The sequence below is a fragment of the Quercus lobata genome, chromosome 11, assembly GCF_001633185.2.
Source record: "Quercus lobata isolate SW786 chromosome 11, ValleyOak3.0 Primary Assembly, whole genome shotgun sequence".
Taxonomy (NCBI): domain Eukaryota; kingdom Viridiplantae; phylum Streptophyta; class Magnoliopsida; order Fagales; family Fagaceae; genus Quercus; species Quercus lobata.
Window position 1 is genome coordinate 18,491,751 of NC_044914.1, and position 20,108 is coordinate 18,511,858.

Here is a 20,108-nt window from a genome sequence, read left to right on the forward strand (position 1 = left end):
CCAGAAGAAGAAGCCAGACATCTGAAGGGGGATCAGAATATACAAGACATGCAATGATATTTTTGTTATCATAGATAACTTCCAAACTAACTCCATTCACCCAATATAAGGCCAAACCACCAGATTTATTTTCTGCATTCACACAGAAACAATCTCTAAATTTCAAACATTCTTTAATTTTTTCTACCCTAGGAGACTTTGCTTTTGATTCTGAGATGAAGATAATATCTGGGCTTTCTTTATGAACTAGCGCCTTGAGAGCTCTGACTGTTGGGGCACTACCAGCACCTCGACAGTTCCAGGATAGTATTTTCTTACCCAATAACAGAATAGCAATTGTTATAAAAACTACCCACAAATATAAGGACACCAACATTCAGCTAACATCACCAAACCATAAGCAAAAATTGAAACCAAACTCAAAAGGCCCAACCATAAGCGCATCAGAAAAAATTACCATTTGGAAGATTCCTCACTGACGCCGCAGTCATTGTCGAAGATTGGCGTTGTTATGGCTTTATCTGGGATTGATTGCAGCGAGACCCACCATCCAGAATAGGCACTTGTTGCTGGCAGAGCTATCAATTAGGTCATCGAACCAAATAGCTAAGGGTTTGGCCAAACCCGCTCCAAGACCCACAGACGTCAAGCCCACTGAACAGAGAAGATAACAACCAAACCCACAAATTGGTGACACTGATTTCCTCCCTGTGTAAGCACTAGAGGATGGGTATGATAATGTGGGTAAATCTATAGAGATTTGGGGAAAGATTAGGGAAAATCGGAAATAGCTGAAAATACCCACAGTGAGAGTGGGGAGAAGAAATCCACTCAATGAAAGTGGAGAAAGGCCACACGGTGATGGGGATAAAACCATGCAGTGGTAGGGAAAGATCACACAGCAGGTGATAGAGAACCACACGGAGGTGGAGAGATGGACTCCTACAAGGGAGAGTCAATATGAATTAATCAAATTCAGTGAGTGTTTTATACATTTATTTTTCTTACTATCATTTGAGTTTGTGGGAGTATATGTATGCTTTATAAATTGGGAAAAAAATATTACTATTCTTTAAATTTTCCTCTAAAATTTTTGGCATGTGGCTTATTAAACACCTTAGCAGACAACCATTAAAATATCTTAGAATCCTTGGTATGATGGGCACTTCACAAGCAAGTAAGAAATTTGTGGGTTAGAGAATTTCTTACCTGCTTTATATACATATATACTTAGATTAAGATAAAATGGAATTTTTATCTTGTATAAAAAAATTTAAAAAAAACATTTTTTTTTAAATCTCTCCAACTTCAAATTATGATCTTTTCTTTCTAGGTAGGTTAGAGAATTGCTATATTTACATGATTGTATCACCATCATGGATAAGAAGCTCTTAAGCTTTAACCAATTAATGGTAGCTATATTTCAGGGATTTAATTTTTTATAAGAGTCTTGTAGTTTAACAATTCATTTCTCTTTTTCTTGTGTTTGTGTTTGTTTTTTTCAAAAAAAAAAAAAAAAAAAAAAACACCTTTTGATATTTTTTAGGGTTCAACCCTTTCACATTATTGTAATTAATTATAAGAAAAAAAAAAAAAAAAAGAAACTATGGTTTTCATTTTTGGTCAAATGTAGACAGTCTAACTGTCTTCAATAGAAAAACAAAATTATGTACAGAAGTCATTATGTTGGGTCCATGAACTACACGCTACTGTTTGCCATTTTCTTTTCTATTTTTTTGATAAGCTGTTTGCCATTTTTTTTTTTTTTGTTGAGAAAGAGCTGTTTGCCATTTTCTAAGTACTCGTATTTGTTGTTTTTATTTTTTAGAATCTGATGCTACCTTATGCTAAAATTTTAGAATATGATTTAGAGCGTAGTTGAACGTTATCTACTACTATACAAAAGGGTTTTTTTTAAAAAAAAAAAAAAAACTTTACAAAAGGGCTTTGTTTTTTTTCCTCTCAATTATTATGAGGTCCCTTTTACCTAAGGCAACTTTTTTTTTTTAAATAAAAAAGTTTACGTTTTTTCAAAGGACCTGTAATAATACATATACAACCAATGCTTTGTCTGATTCTTTTCTTTTCTTGTCCCACCCATCCACCGAACCACCCACCTTTTTTCTTGAGCATTCAGTAAACTAGAGAGATAGATCTGCAGATTCTGCACCACTCACAAGAAATCAAAAATGGAAGCTCTCATCTATCAATTCACCCTCCTATCAAACCAAGCCTTGGAAGACAAGAGCTTCGACCCATCCACCATTGAGGACCTAATGAAGCTGTTCGAGATCGAAGCCTACAATTCATGGGCAGCCGTGGAGCTAGAACAGCAAAAAGAAACTCAAGAAGCTGAGGTTGCCATGCAACAAGCCGAGGACTACCTTGATTCGGTCATGGAAAACGCCATGGATGAGTTCAGACGGTTTGAGGAGGAACTAGAAAGCATGGCAAAGGCTGAGCTGAACAAGTTGGAGGAAACTGCTGAGAGGGCTAGGAAGATGGGGAGCTTGACTGAAAAGGCAGCAACTATGGCTTCCAAGAAGTATATAGAGGCTGCACTGAATTCTGCTACTGCTTCCATGAAATCAGCTTGGAAGGGACTTTCAGCCAACAAGGTTCATCCTTCTTAAGGGATCAAATTGCATGCCCAATATTATATATGTTGGACTATCATCTAACATGGGATTATTTCTCTTTTATTACTACATATTTGCATTTGAATTTCTTTTTTTAATCAATATTTAATTACAAGGGAAAAAGCCTAGATTTGAATGCAAGCTTGTTCTACCAAACACTCCAAATAATTTTCTATATTATGAATCTCTCTCTCTCTCTCTAAAGCTTATATTTGCTGATTACATTGGTGGTTGCTATGATTTTTAATTCTATGAGTGGGAACCCTGTAATGGTGGACCTGTATTCTAGAGGCTATAGTAGCCAATTCAAACAAAGGGTTCAAAACAAAATTGGATTTGGGGACATATATAGAACCACCATTAGCAAAGGGAGTGGCCCCTGTCATGTAGAGCAAGAAAGCCCTAGCCATCCGGGCTTGGTCCCCGTGCCCAGCCCTTAGAGCCAATCATTTTCCCGAGGTTATGGATCCATTTTGCCAACTTTCCTTGTCTGCATTGTTACATCGACCAGAAGCTGTTCACCTTATAAATTTGAAAATTCATCCCTTGCTTCTTTAGGAAATTAAAGTCAGCTACCATCGATTTCTCCTGCCATTGGGATTTCTTCCTCTCATTGCACACCATTCCTAAACTCCTACTATTGGTTAGCACAATGATGTTTCGAAATCCCAGCCCTCTAGCCTAGGATGCACTGACACCGACACAGATACGGGCATGAGTGCGGGTATGGTGACATAAGTAATTTTTGAAAAATTATAATATTATATGACAGATAGGACACTGTTACAATACGGTACAGCAGCCCAAATGAAGTGTCCGTTCATCCTAGCCTCTAGCTTTCAAAACGGCCTCCATTAAAGCCTCTTGTATTGGTCTGTAAGTAGTTTTACTGCTACTGCTATTACATCCAACAAAAACCCTGTAGCCTATTCTGTTCTTTGCTTCATATACGCATCGTTTGATTTTTCTGTTTCTACTGCTGTCTAGCTTTAGGAGGAGTTGCCAGACACTATTATCATCATCATCACCACTATGCAGGATTTTAGAGTTTTTTAGGAGGGATTGTTCCTTGCCAAAATCTGCACGATACCCTGCAAGCAAGACATTTAGATGTGAGAATTACTTCCATTGGGTCCGGCCTTTTCCCATCATAGACTACTTGATTCCTATGGAACCATATTAGCCATAGAGTGGTGAAAAGGAACCGTAGGAAAAACATGTCAAGATTGAGTGAGCATTTTGTTTCTCTGTATGCACTCAGTCAGCCAACATTGAACTGAAATTTGATTTAGCTCAGTGGTTTTGATGGCAAAAGGAGAACCTAACCACACTGCTCTTGCTAAGTGACAATAGAGGAAAAGATGATATATGGATTTTCATTGCACGAAGGGCAAATACTAGCAATTGGAATGCCCCTGTACATTAGAGTTATGCAATTAATATGCCCACATAGTCCAAATATGCTCATGAAGTCCAAGATGGATAAACATGAATCACACCAGATGGAACCTATTTAAGATGATTGCAACAAAATATTTATGCATTTAATATGCCCATTAAGTCCAAAACTTGTTAAATTTGAAAAAAAGAAAAAAAGAAATTTAACTCCATGACAAATCTCAAATTAGGATCGAGCAGGGTCGGGCAGGTGTGCATTTACCCTCAACCCCTCACTCAACCCGTCCGCATGCAAAGGGAACAGCCCCTTATTGAACGGGTTATTGATCAGAGTGGGGGAATGGGTTTGACGTTCAAATATGTCAGATTCGCAGGTGGCGATAATTGAAGGTGATGGAAATCTCTCCATGTAGGCATTGAACATGGATCAATAAAGGGGTGAGGTAAAGCAATAAGTTGCATTAATAATGGGGTAGCGGGAATGGAAATTTCATGATAATTGGGAATAACCACCTATATTTTGCAAAATCATTTTCATTGATAACGTAATAAGAATGATTGGAATAATGTAGTATAAAGCTTTCTCAAAACATCTCACCATGAAACTACATTGTATATACTATAAGTAATAATAAGTTAGTGATCACCGCGCACCCTTGGTGCGGTGGTTGCTTCACAAGTATAAATGTTTGTAGGGTGTAGGGGGGCAAGGGCCGGGGTTCAAGTCTCTAAGAGGGAGCTTCAAACACATATACACTTAGAGATTAGACTAGAGTAGAAATTCTATCTTGTATAAAATAATAATAATAATAATAATAATAAGTTAGTGAGTTCCAGTTAACTCAACTGACTTAGATTAGACTAGAGTAGTAGTTAACTCAATTGGTAAAATCTCTGTAGGTAATCACTAACATCACGGCACAAGAGTAAAACATAAAGAGCCCACATGTTTATATAATCAATTCACATAACAAATTTCCAAATAGTTTTTAAATAACCAAGATTTCCACAAAATTCACAAGGTTTTCAAATATTTTCATTGTCAATAAGATTTTTTATCAATTTTCCAATAACACAACTCAAGATAAAACATCTTTAGAAATTGCAAATAATGCAATAAATTCAAGAAATCCATTGTCAATGATTAAATCAAAGATTCTTTTCCATGTTAACAAATCATGCATTCCCCATATGCAATATCAAATGTAATGCACTTTCCCAAGGTTAAAACATGACACCTTTTTAGGAAAATAAAATTTCACAAATAATTTTCCAAAATACGTTTAACCCAAAAACAATATTACATGTAATAATGATTATTTTTCTAATACTCCATTAAGAAGACACTTACCTCATAGAGTCAACCGAATTTACCTTGAGTGAAAATCACATAAGCAATCCAATTAAGTTACTAGCTCTATTGTCAAACCCCAATTTGGGATGGACCGGCATGCTAATATCAAGCTTGTGTCTGATATTAACATGAACCAACTACAAAGAGTATAATAAATTTAGATAAATTAAACAAGTTAACATGTTGATTGTTAAATTTAACACAATCATTCATCATTGATATGCTTAAAATGAAGTTTCCTAAAAACAAAAAACCTTCAATCCCACGTGATAGGGAATATTTTCACCATCTCAAAATTTGTCTAACACCCTAGAGTTGTCAAGGGTTCATAGGTTAGTCACGTCTAAGAGCATCGTTAGGGACTAAGGGATCATCCGTCCTCCTATGTGTCTGGTGACTCCTAGAGCAATAGTTAAACACTTACCTGTCTGACACATCATGTGACTGACAACTCCAACCTAACAGACGATCCTTCATACTTAACTTCACACTGTTTGCGTGTCTTCCACTCAAGTGTCTCCATATGGAAAGAACTTGCACGCCACACCCAAAGATCCCACTACATATTCGTATCCTCCAAACATGAGAATTTAAGCTTGAGAATATAGGAACATTAACACCGTACTCTCCCATAAGGAAAGAACTTACATTCGCGGGATCTTGGTAAACTCTATATCACTATATAAGCACCAAGTCCTCTCTTCTCTAATACGTATAAAATTTCCTAACTTTCATACTTTGAGTTATTGGAGATCATTCAGTCATTGACTCAACTTTCAAAGGGTCTTTAGCTGATATCTCATTAGTGCTCTTTGTAGTTTTTTCACCTTTCATTTTTAGGTACCTCCAGTCACTGTGCGTCTGGATAATCAACTCACATATGATTTTGTGCATCATCACTATGTAAATTCAACAAAATTCGGAAAAAAAAAAAAAACCTACCTAATAAATCTCCTTATAACTTCTCACTAAAGTTCTAAGCAAATACAAACTTCTTTCTAAAATTAAAAAAAAAAAAAAAAAATCCCATCCCACGTGCACAAACAAGATTTGTTTGCACTTTCCATTCTTCATTAGTCATCTCTTCTAAATAACCAAAACTAACCTCACATTTTATAAAAAAAAATACACTACCACACAATCCTATCCCAAAAAAAAAAAAAAAAAAAACCTACCCATGTCACATAAAAAAAAATAAAAAAAACTAACGTAGAAACCAATTGCAACTTCCTAAAAAATACTTCTCCTTTCATTTGTTTCTCTCTACTCCTTCCCAACGATGTGGAATACATAAGAAAAAATTCTAATAACATTTAATCCCTTAAATTGCAAACCCTTAGTTTTTCTTCAATTTCGTCTTCATTCTTTCATCATATTTCTAATCAACATTATCTTCTTTCCAACTCTCTGTTTAATATACTGAATTTTTCCCAATGGTCAGACGTTTTTCTATCAAAATTGATAAGTATCTAAACAAAATTTATATACTATTTTATCAATTGAATTATATTGTGAGTTGGTAACTCTATGATATTTTTTAATACTTGAACTATAGGAAAGGTGTTATAGAAAATTATGACACTAAACTCAAAAAAATTAAAAAAAAAAGTCTCATTACACGCATGTGATGATGTGATGAGACTGGTATGATATAATATGATATGATATACTATATAAATAATTAGAATACATAGACAATAAAACTAACAAAAGTTGGTAGAGGGACCAATAAATGATGATGCTCATTTTTATTTATTTATTCACTTTTAGCGATGGTTATTTCACAAATACAAGTGCTTACTGGAGGGATCAAGGATAAGAACTAAGATTCAAGTTTCTAGGAGAGAATTTCACATTTATAAAAAAAGCACTCAACTTAAAAAAAAAAAAAAAAAAAAAACACTCAACTAAAAACGCTAAAAAATAAACTTCAACCCAAAGGTCCAAAATAAACTTGTAGCCAAAGGTGCAAAATAAACTTAAAGCCAAAGGTCCAACACTTCGCCTAATTTCTTTGTATCTCTTTTTCTCATAATAAAAACCCCCTACTGTCTCTTCTACCGAAAGAATAAAATCAAATCAAATACTTATCTCTCTGAGAGACTCTTGACTCTGTTTTCGATTTGTCAACCTCTCGTCTCTCTCTCTGAAAGACCTAAGACTTGCAGTTTTTTTTAGGGTTTAGCTAAAATTGATGCGAAGGTTTGCAAATCTCGGATCTCTTAGATTGTTCGCACAGGTAAATCTGGGTTTGACGCTCTTTTTAGTTTCTCGTTACCCTTGTTTGCTTCCCGAGAAAATCGGGGAACACTAGACTTGCACGAAATGTATTTTGGGCTGCTTTTGAGTTTCTGAAAAATATAGGAATTTTGCAGCTGAGCCAAATTCGTACGATTGCCACGGTTTAATTTGTTTTGATTATCTAAGAATCGAAAAGTTCAATTTTTATTATTGTTATATTAATCTATTTGTTGTATTGTCTTTTTTATCAAAAAAAAAAAAAAAAAAAAAAATCTAGTTGTTGTATTTGGTTCTGGAATTTGTGGATGATAGGTACATCTAAGTTTGAAAGATTTTGTTTACCTTTCTCGTGTTTGTTCATTGCTGATTGATATTTTGTATTAATTTAGGTCATCAAAAATCACCATTGTTGATTGAGTTATATTTTGATATTCAGAAATCTGATTTTTAGGTGTCTTTTTTTTTTGGTGTTAATCTAGCTTTGAATCAGAATGTTGTTGATTGATATTATTTTGATTTTTCATATTATATTTTGATATTAATCAGAATGTTGTTGTTGATTGATATTCAGAATCTTGATTTTGTAAGCATAAAGTTGAGGTGGTAGGAAATGCCTCGAGATTTGTCACGATCGAGATCACCTTCATATAGGCGAAGGTACTCTCCATCTCCCGTGGGACATAGGTCTAGCAGGAGAAGTCGAAGAAACAGAAGCCGGTCTCCATATTCTTATAGCAGGTGATCCCGTTAATAGTCCCACTTTCTTGTACTAATTTTAAAAAATAGTTTGCAAGCAATTGTAAGAAAGATTCGGGACTCACATCTCTCATGCGGTCTGGATTTACTACAAATTTGTTCGAGTTAATCTGTACGCATCCTTTCCTTCTGCAATGATTTTCTAGTGTTTCTTTATTTTTGTAATAGGAGCTGTATTTCATGATTGGTTATACACTACTTAATTGAGGGATAGTGATGACAATACTTGGATCTTTGAAATTTTTTAATATCAGATTTGAGGTACTGATGTTCTTCCCAAAATAAAAATAAAAATAAAGAAAGAAAGAGTTTGGGGTACTGCTGCAGTCATAATGCTTTATGTTGGAACAAATCTGGCAGAGTGTAAATATGAAAACAGCAAATGTTAGTAGCTGTCTTATGCCCATTGAAAGAAACATGTTTATATGTATTTCCTCCATTGAATTTTCCTTTGGTTAGAAATCAATTAAGTTGTAATGGAAAATTGTATTTGTTTTAATAGAGAATTTGGATAGCGATGGAAATTTTTGAGGAAAGGAGAATGTATCCCAAGACCATGGAGGTTGTAGTTTAACAAACACCTCAATGTCAAAGTTGAGTACTTGAGTCCACAAATTTATATGGAGTATTGATGAAACACTTTTTTTTCCTTCTTTAAGTTTTGCCTTCCCAGATGAAACTTCTATTCAAATTAATTTTTTAAATTGTAATTCCTCATTATTTTGGCTTCTTTGTTTTACATGTGGTACTGAAGCAGATGGATAGTTACATTGTCTATCTTGGTATGTGTATGACTTCTTGCTGTTTGGAGAATCTTCTGTTTTCATGAGTTCCATGAGCACCTTCATGATCTGTACACGTATGGTTGACGATAGTAATGCTAATGTTGCTCGGTTATGGCCAAAAAATTTGTTGATTATATTTTTCAGTTTTTAAGCATTTGTTAATGGGCATCTGACCTCTGAGGAACGTACCTTGAGAATAGATAATTTATTTTTTTTAAAAACGGTCAGATAAATTATTGGGAGTAGAAGATTAAGCGTGGTATGAGAGTGAGATAGGATTCATGCTCTTTATGAAAAAAAATCTTCCTTCCCATTCTATGGGAAGTGAGCAGGTGATGGGTGCCATTGGGTGTCCTTTTGTTGCTCGATTGTGACATTTGCTTCTTCATGTGATAAAAGATGGAGCACACAAAGGTTATTCTTAACAATGTATGAGGTAACTTGTACATGCTTCTGTATCTACTGTACTAATTGGTGGCTGACTTGATACTTATTTTTTTTTTTTGTGTATAATAATGTCCAAATTTTTTATTATTTTTGCTTTGTTACTCAATAAATTTAATGTTCTTATACAGACGGAAAAGTCGCTCTATTTCCCCAAGACACCGCAGAAGTCGCTCACCTCTAAGACGTCATAAAAGCCGTTCACCTACTCCAAGACATTATAAAAGGCAAAGGAGTAGAAGTTCCTCCTTGTCTCCTATTCGTAAATCTTCAAGTTCAAGTCTTGGGTCGATAGAGCGCAAAAATGCAAGTGAAAAATTGAGAATAGAAGAAGAAGAGAAAAAAAGGTATATCAATTACGTCAAATATGTTTTCTGGATTAATCTTTTTTCTTGTCACCTTTCTCAAATTTTTTTTGGGTTACACTATGCATATAATAGATCAAGTTTACATGTGTTTTCTTCTTCTTCTTTCTCCCAACCCACACTATATTGTTGAGAAGATCACTTGGGGCTTGTATTGGAAAATCCTTGTCTCAGGTGTTATAGTATATAGTCCTATATACTATTTGTTCTATTGGAATGGTGAACACAAAAATTCTCAAGGGAAACTATGGTGTTTTGTGGTATGTCCTGTTTCACACAGGTCAAAGAAGATCACTTTCATCATTTTTGTTCCATAGAAACCTGTGGAATCATCTTTGTTAGAGTACTATGGAATCATAGTAGGCTAACTCTAGGTTTGATATATTCTGTATTTCTCTGAAGAAAAAGAAATTGTGGTTGGCTTCTCTATTTGACTAGAAAAATGAAAATGGAGCACAGACAAGATGTGTGATGTATCTTTATTAAAAAGTAGATTTGACCGGCTAAATGGAAGCCAAATCTTAAAGCCCTTAATAAACTAAAAAAACTACAGTACTTCAGTCTTTTCTATTATTTGGTGATCAGACTCTTTGTATTGCTGTGACATTTAAAAAGGGAAGCGTACATGGTAGAGCAAGTTTGTTACACCTTTAGACGAGGAATTCTTTTTTCACCAGAGATTTTGTTTATTACAATTGCTATTAACTTAGTCAATTCAGTGCAACAGACATTTCTGAGGTGTTGGAAGGTTTAAGCAGTTGTATGGCACATGATTCTGTCAGAATGAGTGTTTTGGCTTGTTCAAGTATGATATACAATAACTGCTGTTTGGTACTCTATGATTCAAAATTGATGTCTTGGGGTTATTCAGTTTTTAAATGGACTCAAACTTGTAAAGTTTTTATTTATTTATTCTTTCATTTTCCTTGCACTGTTTTTCTCCATTACATGTCCACTCCTTGACCAAGCTATTTTTATAATAACGTTTTCTGGCATTATTCATAAAGCATTAATTTTTAACTAGTTTACTTTAGATGTGCATGGTGGACATATACTAAGAAATTAGCCCAAGATCCTAGAAAGTATATATATTCATAGTATATTTAGAGAAAAAATTTGTGCTTGCTAACATGCATCTGTTCTTGTATAACAATTGCATGTGTCAATTTAGGTACTACATTTTTGAGTTTTCATGCAGAGTTGAGACAAAGTTTCCCATTACAAATTGTAATATTGTTTGAATGGTGAAATGAGGGAAAATAAGGTTGTAGATTATTTTGTTTGTTGGCTGCTAGTGCTATCTGAAGATGTGCTTATCTCCTTTGCCTTTTCTTTCTTCTTTATTATTTTAATATGATGCTTCTTAAATGCTACATGGGAATTTACTATATTAAACATTAAATCAGCATTATTGCCATGGACATTGTGCTTCTATGGCCTTATTTGAACACTATTAAGATTAGCTGGGAAATTTGTTCTGCAATTCACTTTAATGCATATTCTGCAAGGTTTAAGCTTCTAGGATCATGTGTCGCCTATGGTCTTATGTTGTTTCAATCCTTGTATAATTTTTTCTTTTGCGAACTTTATTTGGTATCATTTCCTTTCACAGTCTAGGGCCCTCTTGGCATAACAAATAAATCAGTTCTGAAAATTCTCTCCCTTTGTTTGAGGTTTTGAACCTTTTTTCCTCTCTTTCTTTTTACTAATCACTTCTTATAAGAATTATAAATTAGTACTCAGGGAAGTTTACAGAAGAATGAGATAACTTTAAGGCAGAAAACTCAGGTGAAAAGAAAATGTTCAAATGAAAAACCTAAACAAATAGAAGTATAAGAAAGCGAAGGTTGGCATCCAAAAAGCAACTTGACCTTGCATATTCTGGAGTTAGTAATCTTCTTGAAGCTAATATGATTCTTCTGGCTCTAAAGAATTTGGTAGTATGCATGAATTGTGGCCACCTTGATAATCATGCTGACAGTTGCTTTGGGCAGGTTGAAAAATCTGTCTATGAGTGCTTGTGGTACTCTTAGGGTTAGGATAATTTCTAGATTAAGGGTTTAGAGCTTTAGAAAGAAGGGTTAGGGTTCAAGAATAACTAGGGTTTTGGTAGGGAAGGGAAAAGATTTAATTCATGGTTGCAAAATATTGAGACCGTATCTGTGAACAGAAGCATGAACAGTAGTATAAATATTACATGTGAACAGTAAACAGTACATGTGAACGCTAATGCAAATTGGGACAGAAGTCAAAGGAGAAGAGAGGGAATGTGCCTCAATACTCAAAACCCTTGACTTTTCTTTGAATCAACTCTCTTCTTATTGGAATGCAATGACACACTTATATTAACCCTAGATCTTAACTTTTCGCAAGAGGACTAACTACTACTTTGACTAGTAAACAAACTTCTAATTAGATGGGACCAAAACCCACATAAATCCCATAAACTACATAAGACTTCCCTATTAAAAAAATAAATCTCAAGGCCCACAACGATGGCTCACAACAACTATGACTCACAACTAACAAAATACCCTGGACTCAATAAAAAAACCAAACAAAACATAAATAAAATATTAATGGCCTAATTAACTTCCACACAAACTTATTAATTGGATTTGCCCTTAATCTTAGGCTTCCAAATAGTGTTTTTTATCTCTAGCCACGCAATGGTCACGCCATCAAGATGCTTTGTTGATCATGGAAAATAGTTTAGTCAAGCCAATCAGTTTAGTATTATTTCCAGGAGGCTTTTTTCAGATTTTTAAATGCTTCTGAAGTTGATCTCTAGATTATCCTTAGGAGATACAATGATGAAGTTCTGATGTATACTACTATATGGGAAATTTGTTTTTAGTAATACTGATGCCCCATTGTCAGTTGGATAATAACACTCAACATTTATGTTCAATTGGTCAAAGCTCAACTTCATTTTGATGAAAAATTGTGTAAAATCTAACATTTTGGGAGTTCTTTGTTTCTATCACTCTCATCTAGTTTGTCATAAGTGTAAAATACCATGTAATTATTATACATTTTTATTTAACAAAAAAGAATTTTATGCTGTGTTCTTTTTTTTGCTCAGTGAATTCTATTCTGTGTTCTGAATTGGCTAATATTTCATACTCTATGTGACCGAAGTGAAAATGGTTCTGGAAATATATTAATAACTTTAATCTGAAATTTTTTGAGTTTGTAGCGTTGCATGATAAGGGAACTAAGGGCCTGTTACATAAGTGCTGAGCTTTTGGGAACACATGGGCAGGTTGAGCATATTCCGGTTCCAGTCCAGCTAACGGATTGGCTTTGTTTGATCAGGGGATTGAAATTTGGCCAAGGCTATAATTTATGATATTAGAAAAGTGAAATGGGCTTACCTTTTCAATGCCACTTATAGAAATTGCAAGCATCTTGCTAGAATTTGTCATTGCCATTTGCGTCAAGTTGTGGTACCCTTTTACAATTTCTCTTTCTTCTGCTGGAAAGTTGATTTCACTCAGCTTGTCTGGGCTGAATACAGGTTCTGAAAGTTAGGACCAGCTTATGTTCCTGAGAATGAGCATAAACTGCTTAGCCTCTCAGGGGTGAATGCTCCCGGATTACCTGATAACAAGTTCTGGTGGGTGGGGTTAGTTGCCGGTAGGTTTTACTAACTAGAGGTGAGTCCAAAGAGCTCTTCTTTAGTAAAGTACCCTACGTTATTTTCAAAAAATGAAAAAAAGGAAGTTAGGATTAGTTTGGTTGGGCTGTAGCCTTTAAAAGTTTTATAAATATGAAATGAAAAGAAGATGTTTTGACATGCAAAAGCTGCCTAAAAAGCCCAAGCCACTCCACAAAAGCAGTGAAAAGCCCATTTCCAAATGGGCTTCAGGTAGCTTCTACTTTTTAAAAGCTGAAGCAGCTCTAGGGCAGCCATGAAAGCCCCGCTAAACATGGCCTTAGTTTAGGTCTAAATAGGTCTCACGTTTAGGTGGACTGTTGATCCCTCATAGTTGCTCTTGAGTTGGACTCTAGCCTCACCAATATGCTTGTATTGAAGTCCTAATAATCTGTTATTGTGGACCTCTAGCTGTTGCCCTATGAATGTATTATAAATAGCTTAATATTTAGCTCTTGTAATTGTTTTGGGGCTTTTGGCACTCAATTATCAAAACCCTTCGCTAAACATATAGATATTTATCTTAACAAAGTTCAGTGCAAGAAATTCAGAATTTTCAATGATTAGTTATAAAACTGCAGCAGGTTACTTGACTTTCTTCTCCACAGGCTTTTCTGAAGGAAGATACTGCTATAGTTCAACTTGTTATATTTGATGATCAAATTGGGTGCTTCGTTTATCTACTGTTCACCAGTTTTGAAACACATTTGTTTGGATCAGGATTCGGTTAGAGGTATGCCTTAAAAGCATAAACATATAAATAGTGCCTTTGCTGTCATGAAGGTTAGTTTGCCATTTATTATAGCTACGTGATGAGTGGAGAGAAGTAAAAGAGAAAGAAGCAGATATGTCAAATTGTCCATTTAGCTTTATAGTTTTCTGGATTGGAAAACAATTGGAATCATAATAAGTGCGGCGTTTGGAATCATGAAGTGCGGCGCATTTCCCTGCATGAATGATCATTTCCTGGCTAATGTTATCTCTTTACTCAGGCGACAACAGGAAGCAGAACAGAAATTGCTAGAAGAAGAGACTGCAAAGAGGGTGGAAGAAGCGATTCGTAGGAAAGTTGAGGAGAGCTTGTTATCTAAGGAGATTAAGCTTGAAATTCAGAGGCGGTTGGAAGAGGGACGGAAAAGACTTCATGATGAAGTTGCAGCTCAACTTGAGAAAGAAAAGGAAGCTGCTATCATCGAGGCTAGACAAAGAGAGGTATATACTTAGAATCACTCTCCCTTTATTCCCTCTTTTCCCCCACTGGTCTGAAAGGCACATTATTGCCAGTATCATAATGTACCATTTGGGATTCTTTTTTTTTTTTTTTTGGGGGGGGGGGGGGGGGGGTGTTGGCGTTCTTCTAGCAATGCTTTTCTAACTTCTTTTGAGAATTTGCTTACTGGAATTGTCAAATGTCAGTCCTCTGTTAGATTCTGTACAACATTCTGTTGTATGCCCCCTCGCCTGTCCCATCTTGTTAGTCCTTTTAGAAAATCCAATTTTTAAGGAACACCATTTAATGCTGTGTCTTTCAAATAATGAGGCATAAGCTTCCAAACCTACCATTGATGTGGGACAGCCTAGGCTTCACCACCTAGAACAGTCCCATGGTAACCTAATGCTTCACCACCTGGAATCATCACCAAACGCAAAAGCATTTTCACAAAGAAATCTTTGATTAACAATTAGTCTAAATACAAAATAAACCATATGGAGCTTTATAGAGCTTCCAGGAAATAAAGAGATAGATAACAACTAATTGTAGCTGAACTCAAATACTAATCCAAATGCTAAACTAATCCCTATCTAAGAACATGATATTTAATCCCTATCATTACTCAAGCTAAACAAATAAAAACTTAAAATATAACATTATCCAATGAAAATACAAAATAAAATATTGAAATAATTTATAGTTGTGCACCTGCAATTAACCACCCTTAATTTTAACTCTAGTGGAAGAGGGGTATTGACTTTAAAAAAAGAGTTAAGAGTAAGTTATGAGATTTACTCTCTTTTCATGTATTTTTTAATTCTTTTAGGCTACTTTTTGTCCATTATTTTGTGCATAAAGTAGTCTATTTCATAATAAAATATCATTTATCATATAAAAAAAGGTTGGGAAAGTCATTTATAGTGTATTCACTGACTTTTCAAAGAGAATCATATTTTGGAGTATCCCGATATGGAATAGAGGACCAACAATATGGGATGGAGGGAATTTTTAATAAGAAAAATCAATCTATAATTTCAGTGGCTATGTGAGATGAGATTTTACAAAACTTTGGAAAAATAAATGGCTAAAATTCTGTGTAAATATTCTTATTGCTATAGAAGTAAATGGTGTTGGTATTTACTTTGTGGGATATATTGGGTTATGCCCAAGTTGGTGGTGTTATTGTGGTGTTGGTACTAGAAACCAAAGTGTCGTCAGGGGATGTTCAAATGTTTAGATTTGAATTATCAATGCTGAGTTGAGATTGAGTCTCTTTTTGATTGGATGTAGCCAATTGGGGGTTTATACTTATCAAAAAACTCATTAACGAAACTTTTAGTTATTTGTTATTTAAATATTATTGTACTTACACCCTAAAAACAACTGTACTTTCTTGGTTAATTTTTTTCTCTGTTTAGATATTTTTATCTTTTGTATTCTTGCTTTATATTAAGGCTGCATCCTTCAGTTTGAAATGAAGTAAATTTATATCTTTGTGCATATATTGCTTCAGTTTTTGTTCATGCTTTCAAGCAAAATGATAATCAAAATGCATACTTTTTATTTTTTACCATTTGGAATATAATTTTATTTTTATTTTTATTTTTACTTAAAATCCAACACACACACATAGGGAACAGGATCCTCTTCATTTCAATTTTTGTCCATTTTGTTGGTGTTATTTAGGTTTTATTTTCTAGATTTAATTGTATACAAATTGTCCTGTCATTTAAAATTTTAAATGACATGGGCAGTACAGTAAAATAAAATCTGATTCATGAAATGGATGGAAAAAAAACCCTTTTTCCGCAGGTAGATGCACCCACACACATTCTTTACTTAGCAAATCAAAGAAAGATATAGTAATATAAATTAAAATTTCGATGTCTAATATAGAGAGTAACATATGGAATTAATATATATGTGTTTGTCTATATATATATATATATATATATATCTTAGTAAGTGTTGTTATTGATGATGATGATGATAATCCAACTTTGTATTTTCCTAGCTATAATACTAATTAGAATATTTTGGAAGAAGTATAATATAGAAAATATTAATGTTGTATTATATTTTTAAATTTAAAAAAATGTATATATTTTCAAAACAAACATTTGCTTGTGATGTTTTTCGACAAAATATGTACTTGTGAATTGTGTACATTACAATACGTGTACAAATATCACCTTGGTGTATATACTATATACTATTTTCTGTAAGATGTAATCTGTGCTTGGTTTTGATGGGCCCTCTTCTTTTCTGCCATTTACCTCACTCTTTAGTGGACCCTGGAAGGATACTTCACGGCTGCCATACTTTCTTCCAATATAATCTTTTTGATCTTTACTGCTACCGCCCCCTCCCTCTTTCTCTGAGATACATACACATACATTACAATGAGTATTTGAACTGACCAAATTAATATTCTGTATTTTTTCTCCTCTCCCAAAATGAGATTATTACCTGATTTATTTTGGTTACAGGAACAAGCTCGAAAAGAGAAGGAAGAGCTGGAAAGGTTGCTGGAGGAGAACCGGAAGAGGGTAGAAGAAGCTCAGAGGAGGGAAGCTTTAGAGCAGCAGCGACGAGAGGAAGAACGTTACAGGGAACTAGAAGAGCTCCAAAGACAAAAAGAAGAGGCTCTGCGAAGAAAGAAACAACAAGAGGAGGAAGAACGGTCAAACCAGTTAAAGTTGTTGGGTAAGAACAAATCCCGCCCAAAATTGTCATTTGCACTGGGCTCGAAGTGAACATTTGTAGAGGAACATGGTTTAATTGGTTTCTTAGTGTATGTGCTTGGAATTTATTCCATGTTCACATTTGTAATTTATGAAATTTATGTTGTTTAATAAAGATTTTGGTGTGATAGATTTCTTGATAAATTCAGTTTTTTCATCCTGTCCCGTCCGTCGTCCTCGTATGCTGCATTGTGTTTTGGATTTTCCTCCCCTAGGATTTTGTGTTTCTTCGAATGAATGTGTGCTATTTTTTTATTTTTTTATTACAGTTAAATCATTTAAAAGCCATTGTTTTGAAACTTCTAGATTCTTCTACCTAATCAAACTAGGACTGTTCTCTGTATCAAAAGGTCTAAGTTTAAAGGTATTTACAAAATTTTTATCTAGATATTTTGTAGTTGTCTGAGATAATCTTGTTAATTAATGGATGGTTTCCTTGGGTAAATATGTACTAAGCTACAAAACCAATGATGATAAAAAAAAAAAAAAAAAAGTTCTCTTTTTGGACAAAGTTCACCTACAACCTGGTTTGGAAACGATCCATCCAACCACATCAAAAAGCTGACATGTGTCTAGTTATCTGTTTAAATTAATTGACTCATATCCTACCCAAAATCCAAGTCACACCATAAATGAATAAAAGGACAACAGATCGCGCCAGACAATCCATCCAAACCACGTCAAAAAGCTGGTATGTGTGTGCGATAAAATTAAACAACAAAAGATGACGTGTGTTTAAACTCAAAAAGCTGACATGTGTTTAGTTATGTGTTCAAATTAATTGACTCATCTTACCCAAAATCCAGTCACACCATAAATAAATAAACGGACAACAAATCTTACGAGACAATTTTTGGTGGGTAAAAAAGTAATTTTAGTTGTTAGTTTATATTAGAACCAGCAAAAACTTGTCATTTAAAATTTGTTGTGAAAAAGTTGAGAGTATAGCATTATAGCATTATTATTTGTTAAAACATCTAAATGAAGAAGAGATTATTGAATAACTAGTTCCCTATCTTGTCATTTCATTTTTCATCCACTATTCTCCTCTCTATTCAAACTTCCAAAAACACAAAAACAGCGGTAAGGATGGCAAAGCTTATAGGGATTATGGTTTTAATTAGGGATGACAATGGGGAGGGATAGGACTCAAGGATAGGATCTTCACCCTTGTCTTGCATGATTTTGTCTTATGTCATCCTCGCCTCCTCGCCTTGCTTGGTATGACAAGGAAATTTTTTTTTACCCCATCCTCCCGCTTAGTAAAATTCCACTTCATGTTAATTTGTCCCACAACTATAAAAAACACACTAAATTCAGTTTTTGCGGTTAGGTGTATTTTTATCAAACTCAGTTTCACGTGCTCACCTCAAGAACCGAGAGATATTCCAAGTGTTCATAACGGGGTGTGCTTACATATGCTACCAAGCGCTACATCAAATATTTTGTATTAAGATATTGATGACGTTATTTCCTGTCATATCCTAAAAAGGGATATTTTAAATTTGAAAATATCAAGATGCTCTTCGCTAGCGAAAGTTGGTTCTCCATCATCTCCTAGGTTGTAGAACAGCTGTCCCTTCTTTGAAGGCGCTTTTGTACCTTGAGGTAACAAGTTTACCTCTAGGCTTTGTGGGTTATTTATTTATTTATTTTTTTTGGGTTACTAGGATACAGTTTCTTTCTTTTCTTTTCTTCTTCCTTTCAGGTATGATGGAGGACCTCACAACATCATGGAGTTGTCTTACTTTATTTGAAATTGAAGGCGTAGACCTTCAACTGATGGAGGACCAAGTGTGGGTTCCAGTTAGCTCAACTGGTAAAGTCTCTGATGGTTGTATAAGAGATCTGGGGTTCAATACTCGCCTACACCAAAAACTGATTGGTGTCTTGGTCTAATGATAAAGAGCTATCATTAGGAGCGGACGCCATAGGTTGTATTAAGATATTGATGACGTTATTTCCTGTCATATCCTAAAAAGGGATATTTTAAATTTGAAAATATCAAGATGCTCTTCACTAGCGAAAGTTGGTTCTCCATCTTCTCCTAGGTTGTAGAATAGCCGTCCCTTCTTTGAAGGCGCTTTTGTGCCTTGAGGTAACAAGTTTACCTCTAGGCTTTGTGGGTTATTTATTTATTTTATTTTTTTGGGGGTTACTGGGATACAGTTTCTTTCTTTTCTTTTCTTTTTCCTTTCAGGTATGATGGAGGACCTCACAAAATCATGGAGTTGTCTTATTTTATTTGAAACTGAAGGCGTAGACCTTCAACTGATGGAGGACCAGGCAAAGGATGATTTTATTCCATGATTCCTATCAAATCAAACTAATTTTTAGCAAAAACTGAATAATATTATCCAAGTGTTTAACAAGATAATATTACAACAAAAACAAAAATCTTAATATTTATGCATTTAAAAAAGCTAGTATTGATTTGTTTGTTTAAATAGTATGGATTTAAGATATGAAAAATTTGCAATTATAACCCTTATTAATGTGGGACAGGGTTAA

The 20,108-nt window shown here is 34.4% G+C and overlaps 2 protein-coding genes across 3 annotated transcripts; both read left to right on the forward strand.

The window, feature by feature from the left end:
* The first annotated feature begins 2,067 nt into the window (after positions 1 to 2,067).
* Positions 2,068 to 2,848, forward strand: LOC115968752. Its single transcript, XM_031088247.1, has one exon. It carries the CDS (start codon positions 2,190 to 2,192, stop codon positions 2,631 to 2,633), a length of 444 nt encoding a protein of 147 aa, XP_030944107.1. The 5' UTR covers positions 2,068 to 2,189; the 3' UTR covers positions 2,634 to 2,848.
* Positions 2,849 to 7,372: 4,524 nt separating this feature from the next.
* Positions 7,373 to 17,760, forward strand: LOC115968469 (uncharacterized protein At1g10890). Of its 2 annotated transcripts, XM_031087873.1 has the most exons (5): positions 7,373 to 7,630; positions 8,204 to 8,370; positions 9,749 to 9,964; positions 14,633 to 14,852; positions 17,343 to 17,760. In XM_031087873.1, exons 2-5 carry the CDS (start codon positions 8,243 to 8,245, stop codon positions 17,607 to 17,609), a joined length of 831 nt encoding a protein of 276 aa, XP_030943733.1. In that variant the 5' UTR covers positions 7,373 to 7,630; positions 8,204 to 8,242; the 3' UTR covers positions 17,610 to 17,760. The 2 variants fall into 2 exon arrangements, with proteins under 2 accessions (XP_030943733.1, XP_030943734.1); XM_031087874.1 differs by lacking the exon at positions 7,373 to 7,630 and having other exon boundaries at positions 8,279 to 9,609.
* The last annotated feature ends 2,348 nt before the right edge of the window (positions 17,761 to 20,108 follow it).